Below are 18,648 nucleotides of genomic sequence, written 5' to 3' on the forward strand. Positions count from 1 at the left end.
CTACTTATAAGTTCTTATAAGCATACTAGCGACCCGCCCAGGCTTCGTACGGGTGCAATGCTGATACTAAATATACTACAGAATATCTTTATATGCAACCTTCACAGCTTTCTGTCATTAGACAATACAAACCGCTTTAAATCAGGCCATATTGATGTCTATATTAAGTGCAAAATGCATTTAAAGTATTTAATTGGATAAGGATTAATGTTGTATTGCTTAAAATCGCTTCGTAAATAATTTATTATTTCTCGTAAAAAGTAAAGTATATTTTTTATTGTGGGTTATCCTTAACACACACCAACGAAGTTTTATTTTTGTAGACCTTTTTAAGGTTTACAATACTGTAGTACATTATTTTAATCTGTCTCGTAGGGTAAGTTTATTTACGACATTACTTTAGAAAACTTAATTAATTTTATCAGTGTTTCTTTACTATATTATGCATGTATTACATAAAATCCTCCCTTATGATTCACACTATCTATTAAAGACTCAGACAGCGGGAAACGACTTGGTTTTATACTATGTGGTGATTTCGCCAAGCAGCAATATTTAGTATTGTTGTGTTCCGGTTTGAAGGGTGAGTGAGCTAGTGTAAATACCTGTAGTATACTGACTACTTGTGCCTGCACAAGGGATACCTTAACTCTCAAGGTTGGTGGCGCATTAGCGAAGAATACGTCACTCTTTCATTTAACACTGTCAGTTCAATGACAAATATAAATATAACGTAATTTTAAATAAAAATAGACGCAGTATAAAAAACGTATACATTAAGTAACAGTACACCAAAAATGTTCGTAATTTACCTGCTACGGTGTATTCCCTAAATAGTAAATTGTGTATAGATTGCAATCACTAAATCAGCACTTTGATTGGGCCACCTCAACATCTTAAAGACGATTCTTTTTAAGTCGAGGTTAAGGTAATAAGTTTTATTACCACTAAGCTACTCAATCACTAGGTCGGCAGCCTTTCAATCTAGTTACTAGAATCACTGAAGTGGCTTTAAAAGAACAAATATATTGTTCTAAACCTATTAATATGGCAATAAGATTATCCAGATTGCCAAAACCGACAAACTGAAGTTGCTACAAAACCTAAGTACCAACGAATTAAAAGGGAGCATTTAAAAACTATTGATATACATTTTGATTGTATAATGTAATTTATAATATATAATTTAATTCTTTCTTGGTCATATTTTCTTCTACATTTATACGATAAATGTTATGTTTTATTCAAATAAATTGTTTTATAGAGAATATTTTGTATAAAGGAATACAAATTTCTAGTAACTAAAATTTAAAAAAAAAAAACTTTTACATTTAAATACTATTTTAAAACAGTATTATTAAGGATTACATATATAAGGCATGTCTTACTATGAAACTATATTTTTATAGCTCTAGTCACTGATTAATCTGACCGAGTCAAATTTCACAGGAAAACACTGCAACACAAGGGGTGGTTTCACGTTAGAAACAGAATTCATGTAAATATCGTCATACATACATTATTACATAGAACTAATCTTAGGGGAAAAAAAATCATTGTAACAATAATTTCAGAAACATGTACGGTTTTCATTTTCTTAAAAGATGAAAAAACACGATCCAGCCGTTTTTAGATTTTTGTTTCAAATAATTCATCCAGTAGTCTGGCCGGTTACTGGGGTGAAAATAGTGCCTTTGAAATTAAAGTGTACAACGGTAAAAAAGAGGGAGTGGGGGCGAATGAGCGGTAAAGACAAAGGGAATAATTTAAGAGCGAAACGATTCCGACTAATGACTGCTTCGAACTGGTTCAAGCCGGTTTTATGTGAACTTTTAAAAGGACAACGGCCATTTGATAATTGAATAACTATTTTTAATTATTTTTGTATTCGAGTATCTTGTTTCTTTTTTTGAAAGGGTATAACCCTTAAGATAGGATTAAATGTAACAATGGAGTAAGTACGGTATTTGTTTAACTAAAAGTAAATATATTTCTAGTTGTGTCTTTGTAATGTAAAGTAAAAGTTTATTTCCAATATGGATACAGATGGTTAAACACTTTTCTTTATTTATCGTCAGTCAGCACGCATTTTACCGGACTCACCCAGATAGATATTAATGAACACGGTTTAGCGACAGCTCGGATTCTGTGTCAATGTATACACTAAAATATAATATTATATTGATTTTATTAGATAATAAATAAGTTATAATATAATTATTTGACTCATAATAGTTATAAAAAAAATATTTACATGTAGGTATTTTTTAAATGTTTCAATTATATAAAAACAATAGTGTATATTAAAAGTGCACGTTTTTTCACTGAAGTCGAATATAATAGACATAGATACCAAGAATATTAGTTGTAGTTCAAACACAAAAAAAAACTAATTTCGATAACATGCACACTTATTAAACATCATGTTTTTATTAAAATTTCCATAAACGGAAAAAGAAAAATAACACATTTTATAAATAAATTTTTATTTTTAAATTTAAAAGCGAAATGAAATTTTAAAATGTATACAGCGGTGGCAATTATTTATTGAATACATTAATTTAAACTTAATCAAACGATGAAAGGAATTGGTACATATAAAAAATCTTTTTCGCGTATAATGTATGACAATACATTTTTATTCAACTCTATGCACTTTTCCTGCTAGAATTAAAGTTGGAGAAGTCGATTTAAAATAGTATAAAATTGCTCAACATCCCGAGACTTGTATGCCTTCCCTTCACAGTCGAATAAAAGCTATATACCTCTAAAACTTTCCTCTGGAAACATATATACGTTCTTTTCATGGCTACGCTTAACAATTGTAATGTATATTTTTATTTCTTGAAAATGCAACTTAATATATTAATATTCAAATATGTATTTTGCGTTAGGAAAATTTTGATGTTCCTATATAATTTCTCTTTTTTTTGGCTTTTATTTGTGCCGAGAGGGCACAGATTATGTCGCCAATGTCACGTGCGAACCTATATAACTTTGAGGAACGGTTGGATTTTTAGAGGGTGGTCAGTAATTCTTTAACAAAACGTCTATTGTTTGTTTTTGTGTGCTGTAAAAATGAATAAGCCAGCCCTATACTCACACGTATAAGGTAATAAAGTTATGACATGATGACTGATTGGTAGATCTGTTGTCTTAGCATTCCTGTTCAATCTTTAATGTACCTATATATTGCATTTTTAAAAATAAACCATTACTAAATGAAATAAATATAAAATCCAATATAGGCTAGTAAAGCGGGTTTTCTCGAAATTTACGTAAAATATTTGAGTATGTTTGAGATGTTTGAGTTTTGATTCTCGAAAAGTGAATTTTGAAAAAAGATTCAAACCGCAGCTTAAGTAATTCTAAGAAATTCAATAATTATATAGATTTTTCTCGCCTAAGTCTCGTTTTTTAGATTTCTGATTTAACTTTATGTTATATAATATGTTAAACTCATGTATGATGCTCACATTCATATTTTATTTGCAAAGCAAGACCTGTCTCAACACTTTATAACAATCTCGAACAGATATTCCTTTGTAGTAAAGTTTTCGTTCAGTGTTAAAAGATTAAACTCAACCCCAGGGTTATTAACACCTGAACCACTAAACGCTTTGTGGGCCGAGTTTCGTTTAAGCTCTTGCGTCATTTTCTATAAACTTTGCCAAGAAATAGTTTGTATATTCCGAGCGCCATTAAGCATTGTTCGAATAGAAAGGCGGACTTTAGCGTTTTATAAATTCAGTTCTCCGCTACATTATTCGTGGTGATGTCGAGCGTTTTTCGCAACAGCAAACTTTACTGGTTTACCCATGTCTTTGCGCTCACTAAATATTAATTTATCGCCTCGAATAACTTTTTTTCATGAAATTTAAATAACACTCTGTAAATATTCCACTACAACACATTTGGTCTTAGTGGTAGGGCTTTGTGCTAGCCCGTCTGGGTAGGCACCACCCACTCATCAGATATTCTTCCGCCCAATTGGATATTACATTCTACCACGCTGCTTTAGTTCTCTGTTAGACACCCATGTGACAGACATTTATATGAGATACGCACACTGGAGACTAGCCGACTGCACTGAAGATATTATAGTGAAGTATAGTGTAGTATAGTATAAACACATGGGCACTTTCAATTCACTCAGTCTCGTAGTTCAATTGTACGACAAGGCAACGCAAACCGTTTTATAATGTAAAGTTTATCTTGAACACGGCAGCTTAGCACAAATAGTGTTCTTTTCAAAATACAAAAAATCCTAAACCCGGCCTGCTACTGACAATTTATTGTTAGGAAAGCATTTTACTTGCTTGGATATTCTCACTAGAAATCTTAAATAATACAACCTTCGAAGTTAGATATAGCTCAACAAGACGACGAAGCAAAAGAGGTCGCCTAATAACTCTATGAATACCTAATCTTATGTACTTAATATTTTACAAAAATAAATACATTTGATTGCATGCAATCCACACCTACGGCGTTTAATGATTTTTATTGATTAAATGTACGGCATATTCCGCTTATTCATTGTACCATAACTAAATGTCGGTTTGTAACGCAGGAAAAAAAAACTAAATATATTATACATATACAATAACACCAATTTTCTCTTAAAATAGAAAGTCCTTGAACGAAATTTTGTTATAGTTTAAGTGGAGACTTTTCTATAAATTAATAATAGAAATGATTTCATATGTTGTATACTTGAAGTCAAACAGAAATAATTCGTAAATATAATTCGTGTTTTTCTAATTGGTGCTGGTAAAAATATAAAAATGATAACGAATACTATCATTATAAACGAAACGAAGAGAGCAAACATTGTAATAATTTATGTAAAAAAATTAATATGAATCGTTGTAATTAAAAAAATGTTTTCAGTGGTAAATGAAAACATTGTTAGGAAACCTACATTTGTCAGATAAAATTCGACGGCGTGGAATAACTACAAATTTTCTGGCTATACTTTCTCATTGGTGTATTTTTTATTCTTAATATATTTTAGAACACATTTTGAATTGGAAAGATAATTTAAAAAAAGGAACACGAACTGAAATCACCTTGAAATTCCTTAAAAGACATAACGTGTCATAACACATAAAAATATACAATCCATCAACGTTACCACATCGGGTTCCTCCACAAACAATTCCTTGCAATTAGGAGGAAACTCGCGTCCATTGACCGGTGAGGCGTATAAATTATTCCAACCAACGAAACTCGGACTTATTAACTTGGTTAATTCAGCATCGATTATTTCACGAAGATTTATCATTCGGATTGCTCAATTTTAATTTACTTGGAATTACGTATGTTCTTCAATGTAAATCTGAAAACATTAACGTGGTTTATAATTACGTTTGTATCTAATAATAAAATATGTTAGTGCTATTTTGTTTCTAATATTTTATCTATCTATTTTAATAAAAATGAATGCATTTATTTGTCCTCTTTGTATTTCTAGCCCATTGATTCGATTGTGTACAGGAAGGTTACATGTCCAAAAATAAAAAAATTACTTTGTATATTCCATCCATAGTCCATCAATAGAATCTGTGGTCGGGTAGTTAGTTGAAAATAAAAGTAAATTTACTTTTTTATTTGGGAACAAACAATTTAAATAACACACAGTAAGTTAAATAATAACATCATTATTATTCGCTTGCCTTTATCCTATTTGCTTTCTGAGGGATTTGGCAGACCGACTAGACGAATACCACTCTGCTCACAACGGATGTTCTAGTCTAAGTAATAAGGAAAATGAAGGAGGTAAAGCTGGGGATTTGACGGGCTGAATTTAGAGCACATTTTATTTGTAAGTGTCGGCACCTTATCGCATTTTGTGAAAATGTTTACGTTTTATGTAAACTATGAATAACAGCGAAAGATTATTTGTAAAATTCCGGAAATTTACCAATAATTTTCATCCTTGTTTTTCCGACAGCTTCAACAGTTTTTCAAAAGGCAAATCAAAGTACTTTTTATGATAATTTAAGCCTTAGTCGTGCCCTTGATTTATTTTACTAACAAGACCATGATAAACATTAATACCGTCTAATAATGCAAGAAAGTCTACAGATACTTAGAGTAACTGATACGAGATCAAACAAACTTCGTGGAATTGGGTGGCAATGCCCAACAATGATTAATATATTAGATATAATATATTAGAGCGTAATATCGACCATTTCGCGCATCATTGGCATACATATGTAATGATTTTGAGGAACTACGAAGTACAAGGATCGGTTGCCACAAAGAAACAACTGGCATGACTAATATGAGGCACGCTGATGACATGGTACTTATACGTTCCTCAATCAGGGTACAACGAAGTTATTGGTCATAGCTCATTGCCCGAAGAGAATTCCGGTAGAATTTATACGGTCTATTGATTAAGAGTTCATTTGGGTAATTGCGCTATATTTTGACTAGATTAGCGCGAATCGATGTCTAAAGTAAATCTGGGAATTGTGATTACTAAACAACGATTGTTTAAATGTATTGTCAATACAGAATATTTTATTTTGACGCTGGGCACTTTCATAGTATCTTATTTCTGTTTAGAGTTTTGCTGGTGTTCACTCGGTGAAGCTTTCGATAAAAAAATTTTTTTAAAAATAATAAAAGAGTCGTGCTCCTGATAAATGACCAGAAACTGACCTAACGAAATAGGTATCATGAATATCCGTACCGATTGACGTTTGACTGTTGCGTGACACGTTGTGTCATTGTATGCACCGCTAGCGTGACGCATTGAAGTGGCACGTAACAAGAATGTGTTTCATCAATACGAACACCTGAATTAAAAGGACAATCTTTGTTAATAATATTGACAATGGATGTTTATACAAGACTACTGTTGTTACTTATGCACAGCATAGAATAGTGGTTCTTAACGATATTCGTTAGTAGAAAAGTGCATACATTGATTTTTTCATATGTTCGAGTTATGTTAATAATATAATATGCCGAACCGTAATGGCCCGGTGGTTAGTGAATGTAAATGTTAACCAATAATTCTGATTCTGAAATTCAAATCCGCGCAATCAGGACACACGAATTAATTTCGTGCTTAGCAAAGACGGACAACATCGTGAGGAAGCCTGCATATGTTAGATGGTAATCTATATGAGATACGTAGACGATAATCTGTCATGCACCACGCTAAGTTCCAAACCTGCTCCTCATATAGGAGAGGAGCTCAGCTGTGGGGAATTTGTAGGGTATTAGGTTTACATATTACTTTGTTTTATTTTTTATAATAAGCATCGTGGTTTTTCGTAAAACCTATATAACGAACGAAATCGTACTCGTATAATATAACCCATACGCAATAACTAAGAACCGTGACATTAATTCCAAACCATACTCCACTAAAGGCGATATTATTAACCAACAGTGGATTATTTACCTTATTTTTAACATAATTTATTTCGAGAGATATAATACGAATCAAAGTGGATTAAGCAGCATATTCCTTCCTCCGTTTTAATTTAATCATAGCGCTTTCAACGTCATTACGTTTCACACCATTTTCCACACACCATATTGTAAAGTCAAATTGCCTTATCTTGTCTGGATTTTAATAAACGAGATTATTATAATAATTACTTTTTATAATTTAATTTAATTTTAACTATTATTAAAAATTTGATGTGCATGAGTTTCACACGCAATAAGATAAATACTTTAAACTAGGTTGCAACTACGTACTTGATAAACTTGAATATATAAAATTTGCAACAAAGAAAGTACTGTAATCTGCGACGCCATCTTGTAAATATCTGTCATATATCAAAATCTTTATTGGTGCGTTAAACATGTACGTGTATGTAGGAATAATCATATGTAGAAATTGTCATATGCCACGTAATAAAAATCCACGAACAATGAATCGTCTTTAAATAATGATCAGTTAATTTCACTTAATAAATATCAAGGTCTTCTTGCTAGAGTGTAGGTTTACGTGTAAATAAGTTATATGAAAACGGCGATTGCGATGCATTTATATATGATTTTAAAAATAAAAACTAATCATACGAACATATTATCCTAGTAGCTAGCTTGCTGGGTTGTAGATCATAAAGATCCTGTCCATAATGATCCATGTCATGCCGACAAATATTAAAAGGATTTTTGTCAAAAATACGTCAAAGTGGAATTAGCACTGTTAGAATGTAAACAGCAACAATGTTCCCGCATTTGATGAAACACTTGGTAATAATATAAGAATTGCCATTGTTATTCATATCGTTTAGACGACGACAGACGACATTAGGTCGGTGTCATTGTTATTTGCCTCCTACTACAAGGTATAATTTATTATAAATTTAAGCCTAATATTTTAATGATAAAAAAACTGATACAACAATGAAGACTAACCACTCCCGTTAGTATAATCAATTAAATATTAACGGATATATCATAGCTGTAATCAAACCAATCCTTTAATGAGCAACAAAATAATACATTATTCTTATAAAAATTATAGTTTCGAATAATTTTTCTAACCTATATTGTTAAGAATAAATATTAGTAAATTTTCTACCCCAATTAAAACAAAACAGGCCGTAATGAACATATAATTTACTAAAAATCAGATCATAGCAGTTATAATTATGCAAATGCAATAACGAACAATGAACTCGGATGGTACTAATGATTATGACGAATTATTGCAATATGCTCAAACGCATGCGATTCCTCTGAAAATTAAAGGAAATCGTCGAGTATATATATGGAAATATTCAGACAAATCGATACACTTCGTCTGTAGAAATCAAGCAAAATGAACACCTTCATCACTGTAAGTATTTTATTATTGAATTATTTATTTATGGTAAAGAATCCGAATTTAATAATTCTTGTTTTGTGACTTTTATTCACAGAAAAATAATATTAGTGCGATTAAACTCCCATTCTGATTTTTGAGTGCAAAGCATACTGTGTTTTTGTCAATATTGTGCTATATTCTAGTTTCGAAAATTAATGTATATGTTTTGAAAGTTAATTATTTGATGATTATTATCTTTATTAAGAAATATATAGTCATATAGTCATATTTAATTTATATTAAGATTTATAAGTACAAATACTTATAAATCTTAATATATATTAAATATTATATGATATGGACGAACAAAAAATGTGTACATACGAGTATTATCCGTCTCATTTGAAAATAAAATAGGTACATACATTCTGCAAATCAGTTTTAATTTGGACGGATAATACATATATACATACATATCTTAAGTGGCGAAGTCATATTTGTTGGTGTTATTGTTCTATTTAATTGCTAATAATTTTCAGTTGGCTTGTCTGGTGGCTGTCGCCGTAAGCGCACATGCATCTGGATTGGGTTATGGATACGGCGGCTATGGCGGTTTAGGCGGCTACGGAGGATACGGTGGATACGGATCCCGTATCTACAGCGCACCCATCATAGTCAAAGCTCCAATCCCGATTATAAAGAGCGTAGCAGTCGCTCCCATCATCAAAGCGCCAATCCTTAAAACCGTACCAATAGCTAGCTACAGTCTCGGAGGCTACGGAGGCTACGGAGGCTATGGAGGCTATGGAGGCTACGGACTTTTGGGAGGTTATGGAGGTTACGGCCTAGGCTATGGCAAAAGCCTCGGTTATGGGTATGGTTATGGCTTAGGCAAGTACTAGGCGGATCAACTTCAATTTTCTCTTCGGACGAAGTACCAAAACAATGCAACGTAACTCCTTAATTGGTCAATGCACTGAATAAAGCATTCATATCTTTATTTTTTGTTTCATTCCATTTATTCCTATATTCATGATTATTTCAGTAAGTGATGAAAAGACAAATAAATCATTATTTATCACATAACATTATTAAATACATAGCAGACACATGCAACAATTTCAGTTCATGTTAATCTTAAATAACAATATTAATGAAAGTAATAATTATTAAAATAAAATATAAAAAGTTTGATAACAAGAAATAATACAAATTAAAAAATCCAAAACATTCTATATTTTTAGTTCATACTGACTGCTGATATAATACTAATGATAAATTACTTTTATTTGAACAATATCAATAAAATTGAAAGAATATTCATATGAAAAAAGGAGCTAATATAACCTGCCCCTGTGGGCTCTCCTCATACGTAGCTGAAACAGCGAGCAGAAACATAATCAGAAATAACTTATAACACAATTAATAGCTACAAAAGCAGAGGCAAATGATACAAACCGTCAACCTAGTATTTTTCCCATTATAAACGATTACAATTTCCTTATATTCTTGTATAATTATACTTTCGTTCTATTTTTAAAACCAATATTATCAATAATTTAAATAATTAAAATATGATTTGGTCGAATCAAAACACATAACATGCAATAATTTCATGATAGGCTTATAAATTATTAAAAATCAGATCGAAACATTGCAATACGAGCAACGAAAAGGATGGTACTAATAATTATGACGAATATTGCAATATGGGCATATAACGCATGCGCGATTCCGCTGAAAATCAAAGGAAATCGTCGACTATATATATGGAAATATTTGCACTAATCGACACACTTCGTCTGAAGAAATCAAGCAAAATGAACACATTCATCACTGTGAGTATTTTATTTATTGAATTATCTTTATGGAAAAGAATCCGAATTTGGTAATTCTTGTTCTACGTCTTTTTATGTAAAAAGTATATATTTATGAGTTCTTTCGCTTCGAACTCCTGTTAATTGTCTTGAGTATAGTGGTTTTTGTTAATTAAACTAAACTTAAATTCAAATTTGGAAAATTAATATAATCTCCATAAAACGATAATTAATTCATAAAGTATTATTCAAAAACAGATAATTAACTCATATAATAATTTAATTTCATAGCAGTAATATTAATTATCAATCTGAAGATTTAAAAAAAAACAGGGTCACCTTATGCGCAGATAAAAAATGTATACATACAAGTATTGTCCATCTGATTAGAAAATAAAACACATACAATTTTGCATTGCAATTTTAATTCGGACGGATAATATATACAAGTAATATTACGTATTCATATTTGTTAGTGTTACTATTCTATTTAACTGCTAATCTAATATTAATAATTTCAGTTAACTTGTCTGGTGGCTGTCGCCGTGAGCGCACATGCATCTGGATTGGGTGGTTACGGTGGTTACGGAGGATACGGCGCTGGATACAGTAAGAAAAATATTATAATTTGCCAAATATCATTTTTTTATGTAATAGGTAAGCGGGCGTGCAATTTGCCCCCCTGATGCCAATTAGACACCATCGCTAATAGACATTGGTGCTGTACGAAATATTAACCATTCTTCACACCAATGCGCCACCAACTTTGGGAGTTAACTCGTTATGTACCTTGTGCCTGAAGCTACACTGGCTCACTAGCCCGAAACACAACAATATTAAGTATTCCTGTTTAGCGGTGGAACATCTGATGAGTAGGTGGTACCTGCCAAGACAGGCTTGCCCAATGTCCTACCAAAAAGGCTGATATAGACAAAGTTTAACGCCATTTTTTGCCATACACGTGATCGTATAATTTGAAAAAATATAATGGTGTCAACTCTGATTCAATTTTTTGCAAATTGCACAAAGGCAACAGGCATTAAAAATAAAATTCAAAGCGCATTTTTCAACAGTAAACAATTATTTATGTAAAACTATAACAGGGGAGTGTAAAGAAAGGGAAAATCAAATTCATGTGTAATTGATTAAAAATCTGTGCACACACTACTCACATTACTGCATCACATTACTCGTTGAATAAAAAGTGATAATGACTTACGTTACGGAAAGAGATAGATAGATATTCACTTTATATTCTAACAAAACGTAATCAATAATGTTGACTTTGATGTTATTCGGAGTCCGCAAAACAGGGACGGTTGATTGGTTGTAGATTGCGTTTTTCATTCATTTAAATTATTTTTTGTTTACGTACAATAAATATGTCTTTTCTTAATCGCATAAATATAACTAAATGTGTGTTTTTTTTCTAGGTATCGCCCCTGTCTACAGTGCACCTATCTTGGCCCCAGCAATTTCCACCGCTAATGTATACAAAGCCGCTCCAATTCCTATTATAAAGAGCGTAGAAGTCGCTCCTATCATCAGCGCGCCAATCATTAAAACCGTGCCAATATCTAGCTACAGTCTCGGAGGACTCGAAGGCTACGGACTTGGAGGCTATGGACTCTTGGGAGGCTATGGAGGTTACGGTCTAGGCTATGGCAAAGGTCTTGGTTATGGTTATGGACTCGGCTTAGGCAAACACTAGGCGGATAAACTTTAATTTTCTCTTCGGACTAAGTACCTGAACAACGTAATATAACTTCCATAATTGGTCAATGCACTGAATAAAGCATTCACATCTTCATTTCTTGTTTTATTTATTTAATTAATCGGCAAAATAAAATAACATTATTCATTACACAAATTAAACACTTGACAAATAAATTTTAAGTTAATGTTAACATAAATTAAATAATAAAGATAAAATGTAACACAAATTAAAAACACCCAACGCATTCTATAGTTTCTGTTAATGTTGACTGCTGTATAATTTAGTTATATCAATAAACTTAAAATCATATTTATCATAAAAATAAATTTTAGATAATGACCAAAACATTAAATATTACACAAATTACCAAACATACGCTACAGGCTGTTAATGTAATATTAATGTAAAAAAAAAACTATAATATAATAAAACTATAACAACAAATTATAAAAAATATTATCTGCGTTGATAGTAAAGAAAATAAATTAATAAGTATAATAGTAAATTCCAGTATCCTTAAAAATAACTATATTTTTTTTTTTACTATAATTTAATTGTAAAAAGAAAAAACTAGTCTTATTTTAATAATACCGAACGAAACGGGCGTACCGACAGCTGCTAGGCGATTCTGTAACACGCATTTTCGATTTCACAACTGGAATTTTTAATGAAAACTCTATTTGGTACTCAGCTGTGTAATTCTGGAAGAATCCACTTTGTATCTCACCCGTGAAATATTGAGAACCGACTTGAGACGATACGTCATTTTGATACGTGTTTCCTATATATTTTATAATTATTATAGACAAGATCGCATATCTCATTCTGATATTAATTGGTATTCAGTAGAGGCATTCTCTGAGAAAAAGAGTACCTGAATTGACTTTCTTTTTTAAATTGAAATAAGAATAATGGATTCCTGAATACTGCCATGTAACAAATTACAAGTACATATAGTATATACTAAATCTGAAAATAAAGGACAAAATATGACAAAAGCATTTAAAAGTGTGTAATTATTATAAACATAAATAAATAATTATTAATATTTTAATTATTTATTTGAAAGAAGTGCAATAAATTGTTGAATGTTAGTTATAGTTAACCTGCACTATTTAAAAAAAATCTATTAATATAACAAGATATAATAAATATTTGATAACTATCAAGGATACAGGTGATCTCTCTCTATCTGTCTATCTATTACCCTTTCACACTACGGAATTGATTTCGATAAAATTTCGTTCGAAGTAAACTTGAATCCTAAGGACGAATTCCGCTTTTGACAAAAAAAAAATATCTTAAATGATTTCTGTACCAAATTGAATTCGAAGCCGCGGTTCCATCTAGTGCTTCAATAAATTAATAATTATTAGGTATTCGTTAATTTTCATTATAATAGTGTTATTATTACTTTGCAAGCGTGTGCATTTGTTCGATCTTAACTTGACCTGTGAAATGGATTAAGACCAACATACAAACGCGCGCAGTAATATATAAAAGTACAAATAAAGAGGGCTGAAAGCGTATCAGGTGTATCTACTAACATTCTGATGCCAAATGGAATTATGACCGTCTAAACGTCGGCGCCTTCACAGAGAATAAAATATTCAACAGACGTCATATATTTTGTCCCATTACTGATTTTATTTATTATTTTTGTAACAATTTTCTACCGAACTGTGACTTATGTGTATGCGTAAGTGTTGAAAATATACAAATTTAACTGTCAGTCAGTTTCGTTTGATTTCCAGAATAATATGGGATAACTTAAGTTTTGATTGAATTTCAGTTATTTACAACTCTTTTTATGAGCACAAATAGCGTTACTTTGTCAGTGGAGACCTTAGACCAACAGTAAGCCTTATCACATCTAGGTTCATTAAAAATAGACCAGGGATTGTGCGTTCGAAATCTAAATAAAATATTTCCCAGGTTTTGCTTTAAAAACTGATGTACCAAAACACTATGCTCAGTATTTACGATTTTTAGAATTATCCAACTTTTTTTCAATATGATAGGCCCAAATGAATATAAATGCCTTCTTTTAGCTGACTTCGTCAAAAAATACTGAACTTTTATCAAATCCATTTTTATTTTATTAAATCAATCTTCGAAATTCCTTGTGAGTCTGCGTATTGTCTGTCTGTCTGTGTATTGTCAAGATAAACTATTCAATACAAATAAAACAATAGACCCGCAAAGTTAAGTTTATATTGAATACACAAAATCGATATCACATCTGACATATAATCTATGGCGAGTCCATTACGCGGATGTGAACTGAAGATCGTGGAGGCGCTAATTGAAAAAGCAATTAAACCCGCCGGGAAACATCTCAGACCGGATCGATCATACCTTGATTAAATTTCAACTGAGAAATTTGCCATGTTGCCGTTCCGAATGAATGAATTTTTAACTCTTTTTAAATGGAAAGGGATTTTAATTAACCACAAATTAAGGCTGAGAGTTCGTTCGAGTGGAGTTTTGACACGAAGATACTCGTACCTTATACCTTTAAAGAGATGTTTTTTTAATAATATTTGAATAAATTATATACTAGTCGATTTAAATGACGTGTAGGTGTGTTGACTAAATATTGTTAAATTGATTTTGGTTTAAGCCAACAAACAGTTATTAAGATTTTCTGTAGGAATTTATAAGCAGCAGCAAGTGAATCTTCATTTGACAGAGGATCTTATGACCATTGGTTTTTTTTTTGTTAAAATAAATGAAAACTATCACGTATGCGTTTTCAAATGACATACCTTATGGTATATAAGGTGATCTTCGCGCAAATACATTGATATGAGAGCATAATGATTTTTTTAATAGTAAATGCACTGCTAATCTTCCGATAGCAGAAGTTATAATCCTCGTGCGTGTTCTAACATTTACGCTTCATATTTATGGAATGTGATCTATGGAAACCAATCTAGATGGGTTTGCACATAGTACACACTCATTACATAATTTTTCGTAATATAATAAATGCATTATGGAGAAAACACAAGGCGTTGTAAAAATAGACGATACGAATCGCTCCCTACGAACCTGGATGAAACGATTCGCCACTAAATCGAATGAAATACATTTATCTAGTGCACGATGCACTCAACTCCTGCATATAATTTCCGTTATATGCAAAAATGCTTTTAGTTCTAAAAGAATGTTTTTTTAAAAGTGGAATTGAATACTCAAATCAAATCAAATCAAAATATACTTTATTCTGTGGATCTGTGTGTACAAAAGTGCTTTTACAAGCACTTAAATAGCACAAAAATATTCCTAGTATTGAAATAGGCCTGTAATTACTGGGATCGCTTCTGTTTCCAATCTTAAATAGTGGTAAAACTTTACTACATTTTAAGAAGTTAGGAAATTAACCCATGTCTAAACTCTTGTTAAAAATTACTGCTATATATGGAGCAATATCGTATATGATGTTATTGATAATTTTTACCGAGATGCCCCATATGTCGTTAGTTTTTTTTAATATTGATAGTTTTAAATACTTTTATGATATCTATTGAAGAAACTGTTTCAAATGAAAAATCAATAACGCATTTAGAAACATTATTATTTAATAATTTAGCTGCATCTAATGTAGATGATTTTAAATGACATGTTATTTTATTAGGTATGTTATTATAAAATATTTCAAATAAATTTGCTTCTAATTCAGAATTTGTGTATCTACTACCTGTGTTCAATTTGATTGGTATCATTTCCTTTTTAGGTTTTCCACAAACACTTCCAATAACATCCCATGTGGCCTTTATTCTATTACCGGAATTTAAGATTTTGTTCTTTATGTATAAAGACTTAGCATAAATGCATACTGTTTTAAAAATTTTGGAATATTTATTGACGTATTCTAGAAAGGCTACGTTTCGATTCCACTGCTTCATACCATATATGTCGTATAATTTATTTCTACTATTATATATACCAATAGTGGCCCAGTCACTAAACTTTAATTTTGAATTATTATAAAATGATTTCATTTTAAATATTTTATTAAATTCTATTAATACAACTAAACTTCTGACCACAGTGGTCAGAAGTTTTTTTTTATGTTATAGGTGGCAAACGAGCAAAAGTTCACCTGATGAAAAGTGACTACCACCGCCCATGGACATCTGCAACAACGGGGGGCTTGAAGGTGCGTTGCCGGCCTTTCAGGAAGGAGTACGCTCTTTTCTTGAAGGTTCCCAAGTCGTATCGGTTCGGAATAACCGCCGGCGAAAGCTGGTTCCACAGAGTGGTCGTGCGAGGCAGAAAATGTCTTAAAAATCGCGCTGTTGTGGATTTTCGGACATCTAAGTGGTGCGGGTGATATTTTGAATTTTGGCGAGATGTCCGAAGCTGAAATTCAGCATCCGGGATTAATCCGAACAATTCCTCGGAACATTCCCCGTGATAAATTCTGTAGCAGATGCAGAGTGATCCAACATCTCTACGCAAAGCCAAAGGATCAAGCAGATCGGAAAGGACTTGATCGTCGATAATTTGAGCCGCTCTACGTTGGATACGGTAAAATGGAAGGAGCTGGTACTGGGGAGCACCCGCCCAGAGGTGAGAGCAGTATTCCATGTAAGGCCGAATTTGCGCCTTGTATAGTCTTAGACGATGGGCCGAAGTGAAATAGAAAGAAAAGTAATGAACTATCTTGCCTTGCTGAGCACACCGAGCTTTTTTGATGCCAATTTGGCTTTGCCTTCCAATTGACCGCGGAACTGAACGAGGCTCGAAATATCGACGCCAAGTATTCCGATAATAGCTGTGGCGGCTAACGGAATGTTCTCGAACCGTGGAGATACAAACTTAATGGAAATGGACTAGGTTTAGCCGACCCCAGTTCGAGACTTTGTTTAACGAAGACTCGATTTCAGACACAAGTTTGTTCCGGTTTTCTTCGACGTTTTCCCGAGAAATATTAGCACGGCCGGTGTATGAGATATCTACGGTGCTGTCGTCTGCATAGCAATGAATGTTACTGATTTGCAACAAGTCATTGATATGCAGAAGAAACAGAGTGGGTAATGGAACGCAGCCTTGTGGAACACCAGCATTGACGAATTTTAAGTCGGAGCATGCACCGTCGACAACGACCTTGATGCTTCGATCTGCCAAAAAACTGGTAATCCAATTGCATAATTTCCCGGGAAGCCTATAGGAAGGAAGCTTCGAAAGAAGCGCTTTGTGCCACACTCGATCGAAGGCCTTCGCTATGTCTAGACTGGCTGCTAATGCCTCCCCCTTGCTCTCAACTGCTTCCGCCCATCTATGAGTAAGGTAAACTAGAAGATCACCGGCTGAGCGACCCCGACGGAAACCGTACTGGCGGTTGCTAATCAGCTGGTACTCCTCTAGGTACCGCAGGAGCTGGCAGTTTATAATGGACTCCATTACCTTGGAGAACAAGGAGGTGATGGCTATAGGCCTATAATTGGACGGGTCTGAGCGGTTGCCCTTTTTAGGGATCGGATGCACCAAAGCAGTCTTCCAGGAGTTCGGGCCCCCATGGATAGGATGCAAAGAAGGACTGCATCCCATCCCAATCTGCTGACTTGTAGTGCCACACTCGGCGGCAGCCCACGAAACGAGGTCGTGAGTACCGGCACTGTACTCCGGACGAGACAGTGGTCCGACGAGCCCAGAGGGGGATCGACGATAACCTGGTAGCCATCCGGATGGGAAGTCAGCAAAAGGTCCAACAGGGAAGGTGTATGATCCTCCACGTCTGGTATTCGCGTTGGCGAGGTGACCAGTTGTGTGAAATCATATGCTAAAGCGAAGTCGAGAACAGATCTACCCGCATGATCGGTAGTGCGTGATCCAAGCCATTCGGCATGGTGGGCATTAAAATCGCCAAGATCTAACTATAGTTAAGATACTATCGGATCTGCTGCAGCAAGGAATCTGTAGCCATTTGGACGTGCTCAACCAGTCGGTCGGTTTCGGCATTGCCGCTATGGGACCTCTAAAGGCACGCGTAGATTCGCTTGGATGGTCGTCGCAGTCTACACGCAACCAGATAATCGATAGGTCCTACCCTTCAAGGCTGGCGAGGCGTCGAGAACAGATTGCCCCCCCCACCCAGAATTCGTAGGGCAGTCTCCGAATTCTGGGGGGAGGGCAATTTTAAATTATTTATTACTGACACTTCATATATTATATACATTATCAATACACGTAGAAGTATCGTTTGTTATTCGTGTCGATTCTTTAACTCTGTGCGTTAGATTAAATGACTTAAACAAGGTGACCAACCGAACACTCAACAAAGTTTATTTTAATAAGTCGACGTTAAAGTCACCACA

At 33.2% G+C, this 18,648-nt stretch overlaps 3 protein-coding genes across 3 annotated transcripts in view; 2 read left to right on the forward strand and 1 right to left on the reverse strand.

Annotated features, from left to right (window-relative positions):
* The window catches only part of LOC113400854 (cytochrome c oxidase assembly factor 5), a 390,179-nt gene that overhangs the window by 368,037 nt on the left and 3,494 nt on the right, over positions 1–18,648 (reverse strand). The window lies entirely within an intron of this gene.
* On the forward strand, positions 8,695–9,788 carry LOC113400812 (shematrin-like protein 2). The gene is made up of 2 exons (XM_026640483.2): positions 8,695–8,821; positions 9,328–9,788. Exons 1-2 carry the CDS (start codon positions 8,804–8,806, stop codon positions 9,688–9,690), a joined length of 381 nt encoding a protein of 126 aa, XP_026496268.2. The 5' UTR covers positions 8,695–8,803; the 3' UTR covers positions 9,691–9,788.
* LOC113400810 (glycine-rich protein-like) lies at positions 11,510–12,316 on the forward strand. The gene is made up of 2 exons (XM_064216314.1): positions 11,510–11,525; positions 12,039–12,316. The coding sequence occupies exons 1-2, from the start codon at positions 11,510–11,512 to the stop codon at positions 12,314–12,316; spliced, it is 294 nt and encodes a 97-aa protein (XP_064072384.1).

This window comes from Vanessa tameamea, chromosome 11, assembly GCF_037043105.1.
Source record: "Vanessa tameamea isolate UH-Manoa-2023 chromosome 11, ilVanTame1 primary haplotype, whole genome shotgun sequence".
Taxonomy (NCBI): Eukaryota; Metazoa; Arthropoda; class Insecta; order Lepidoptera; family Nymphalidae; genus Vanessa; species Vanessa tameamea.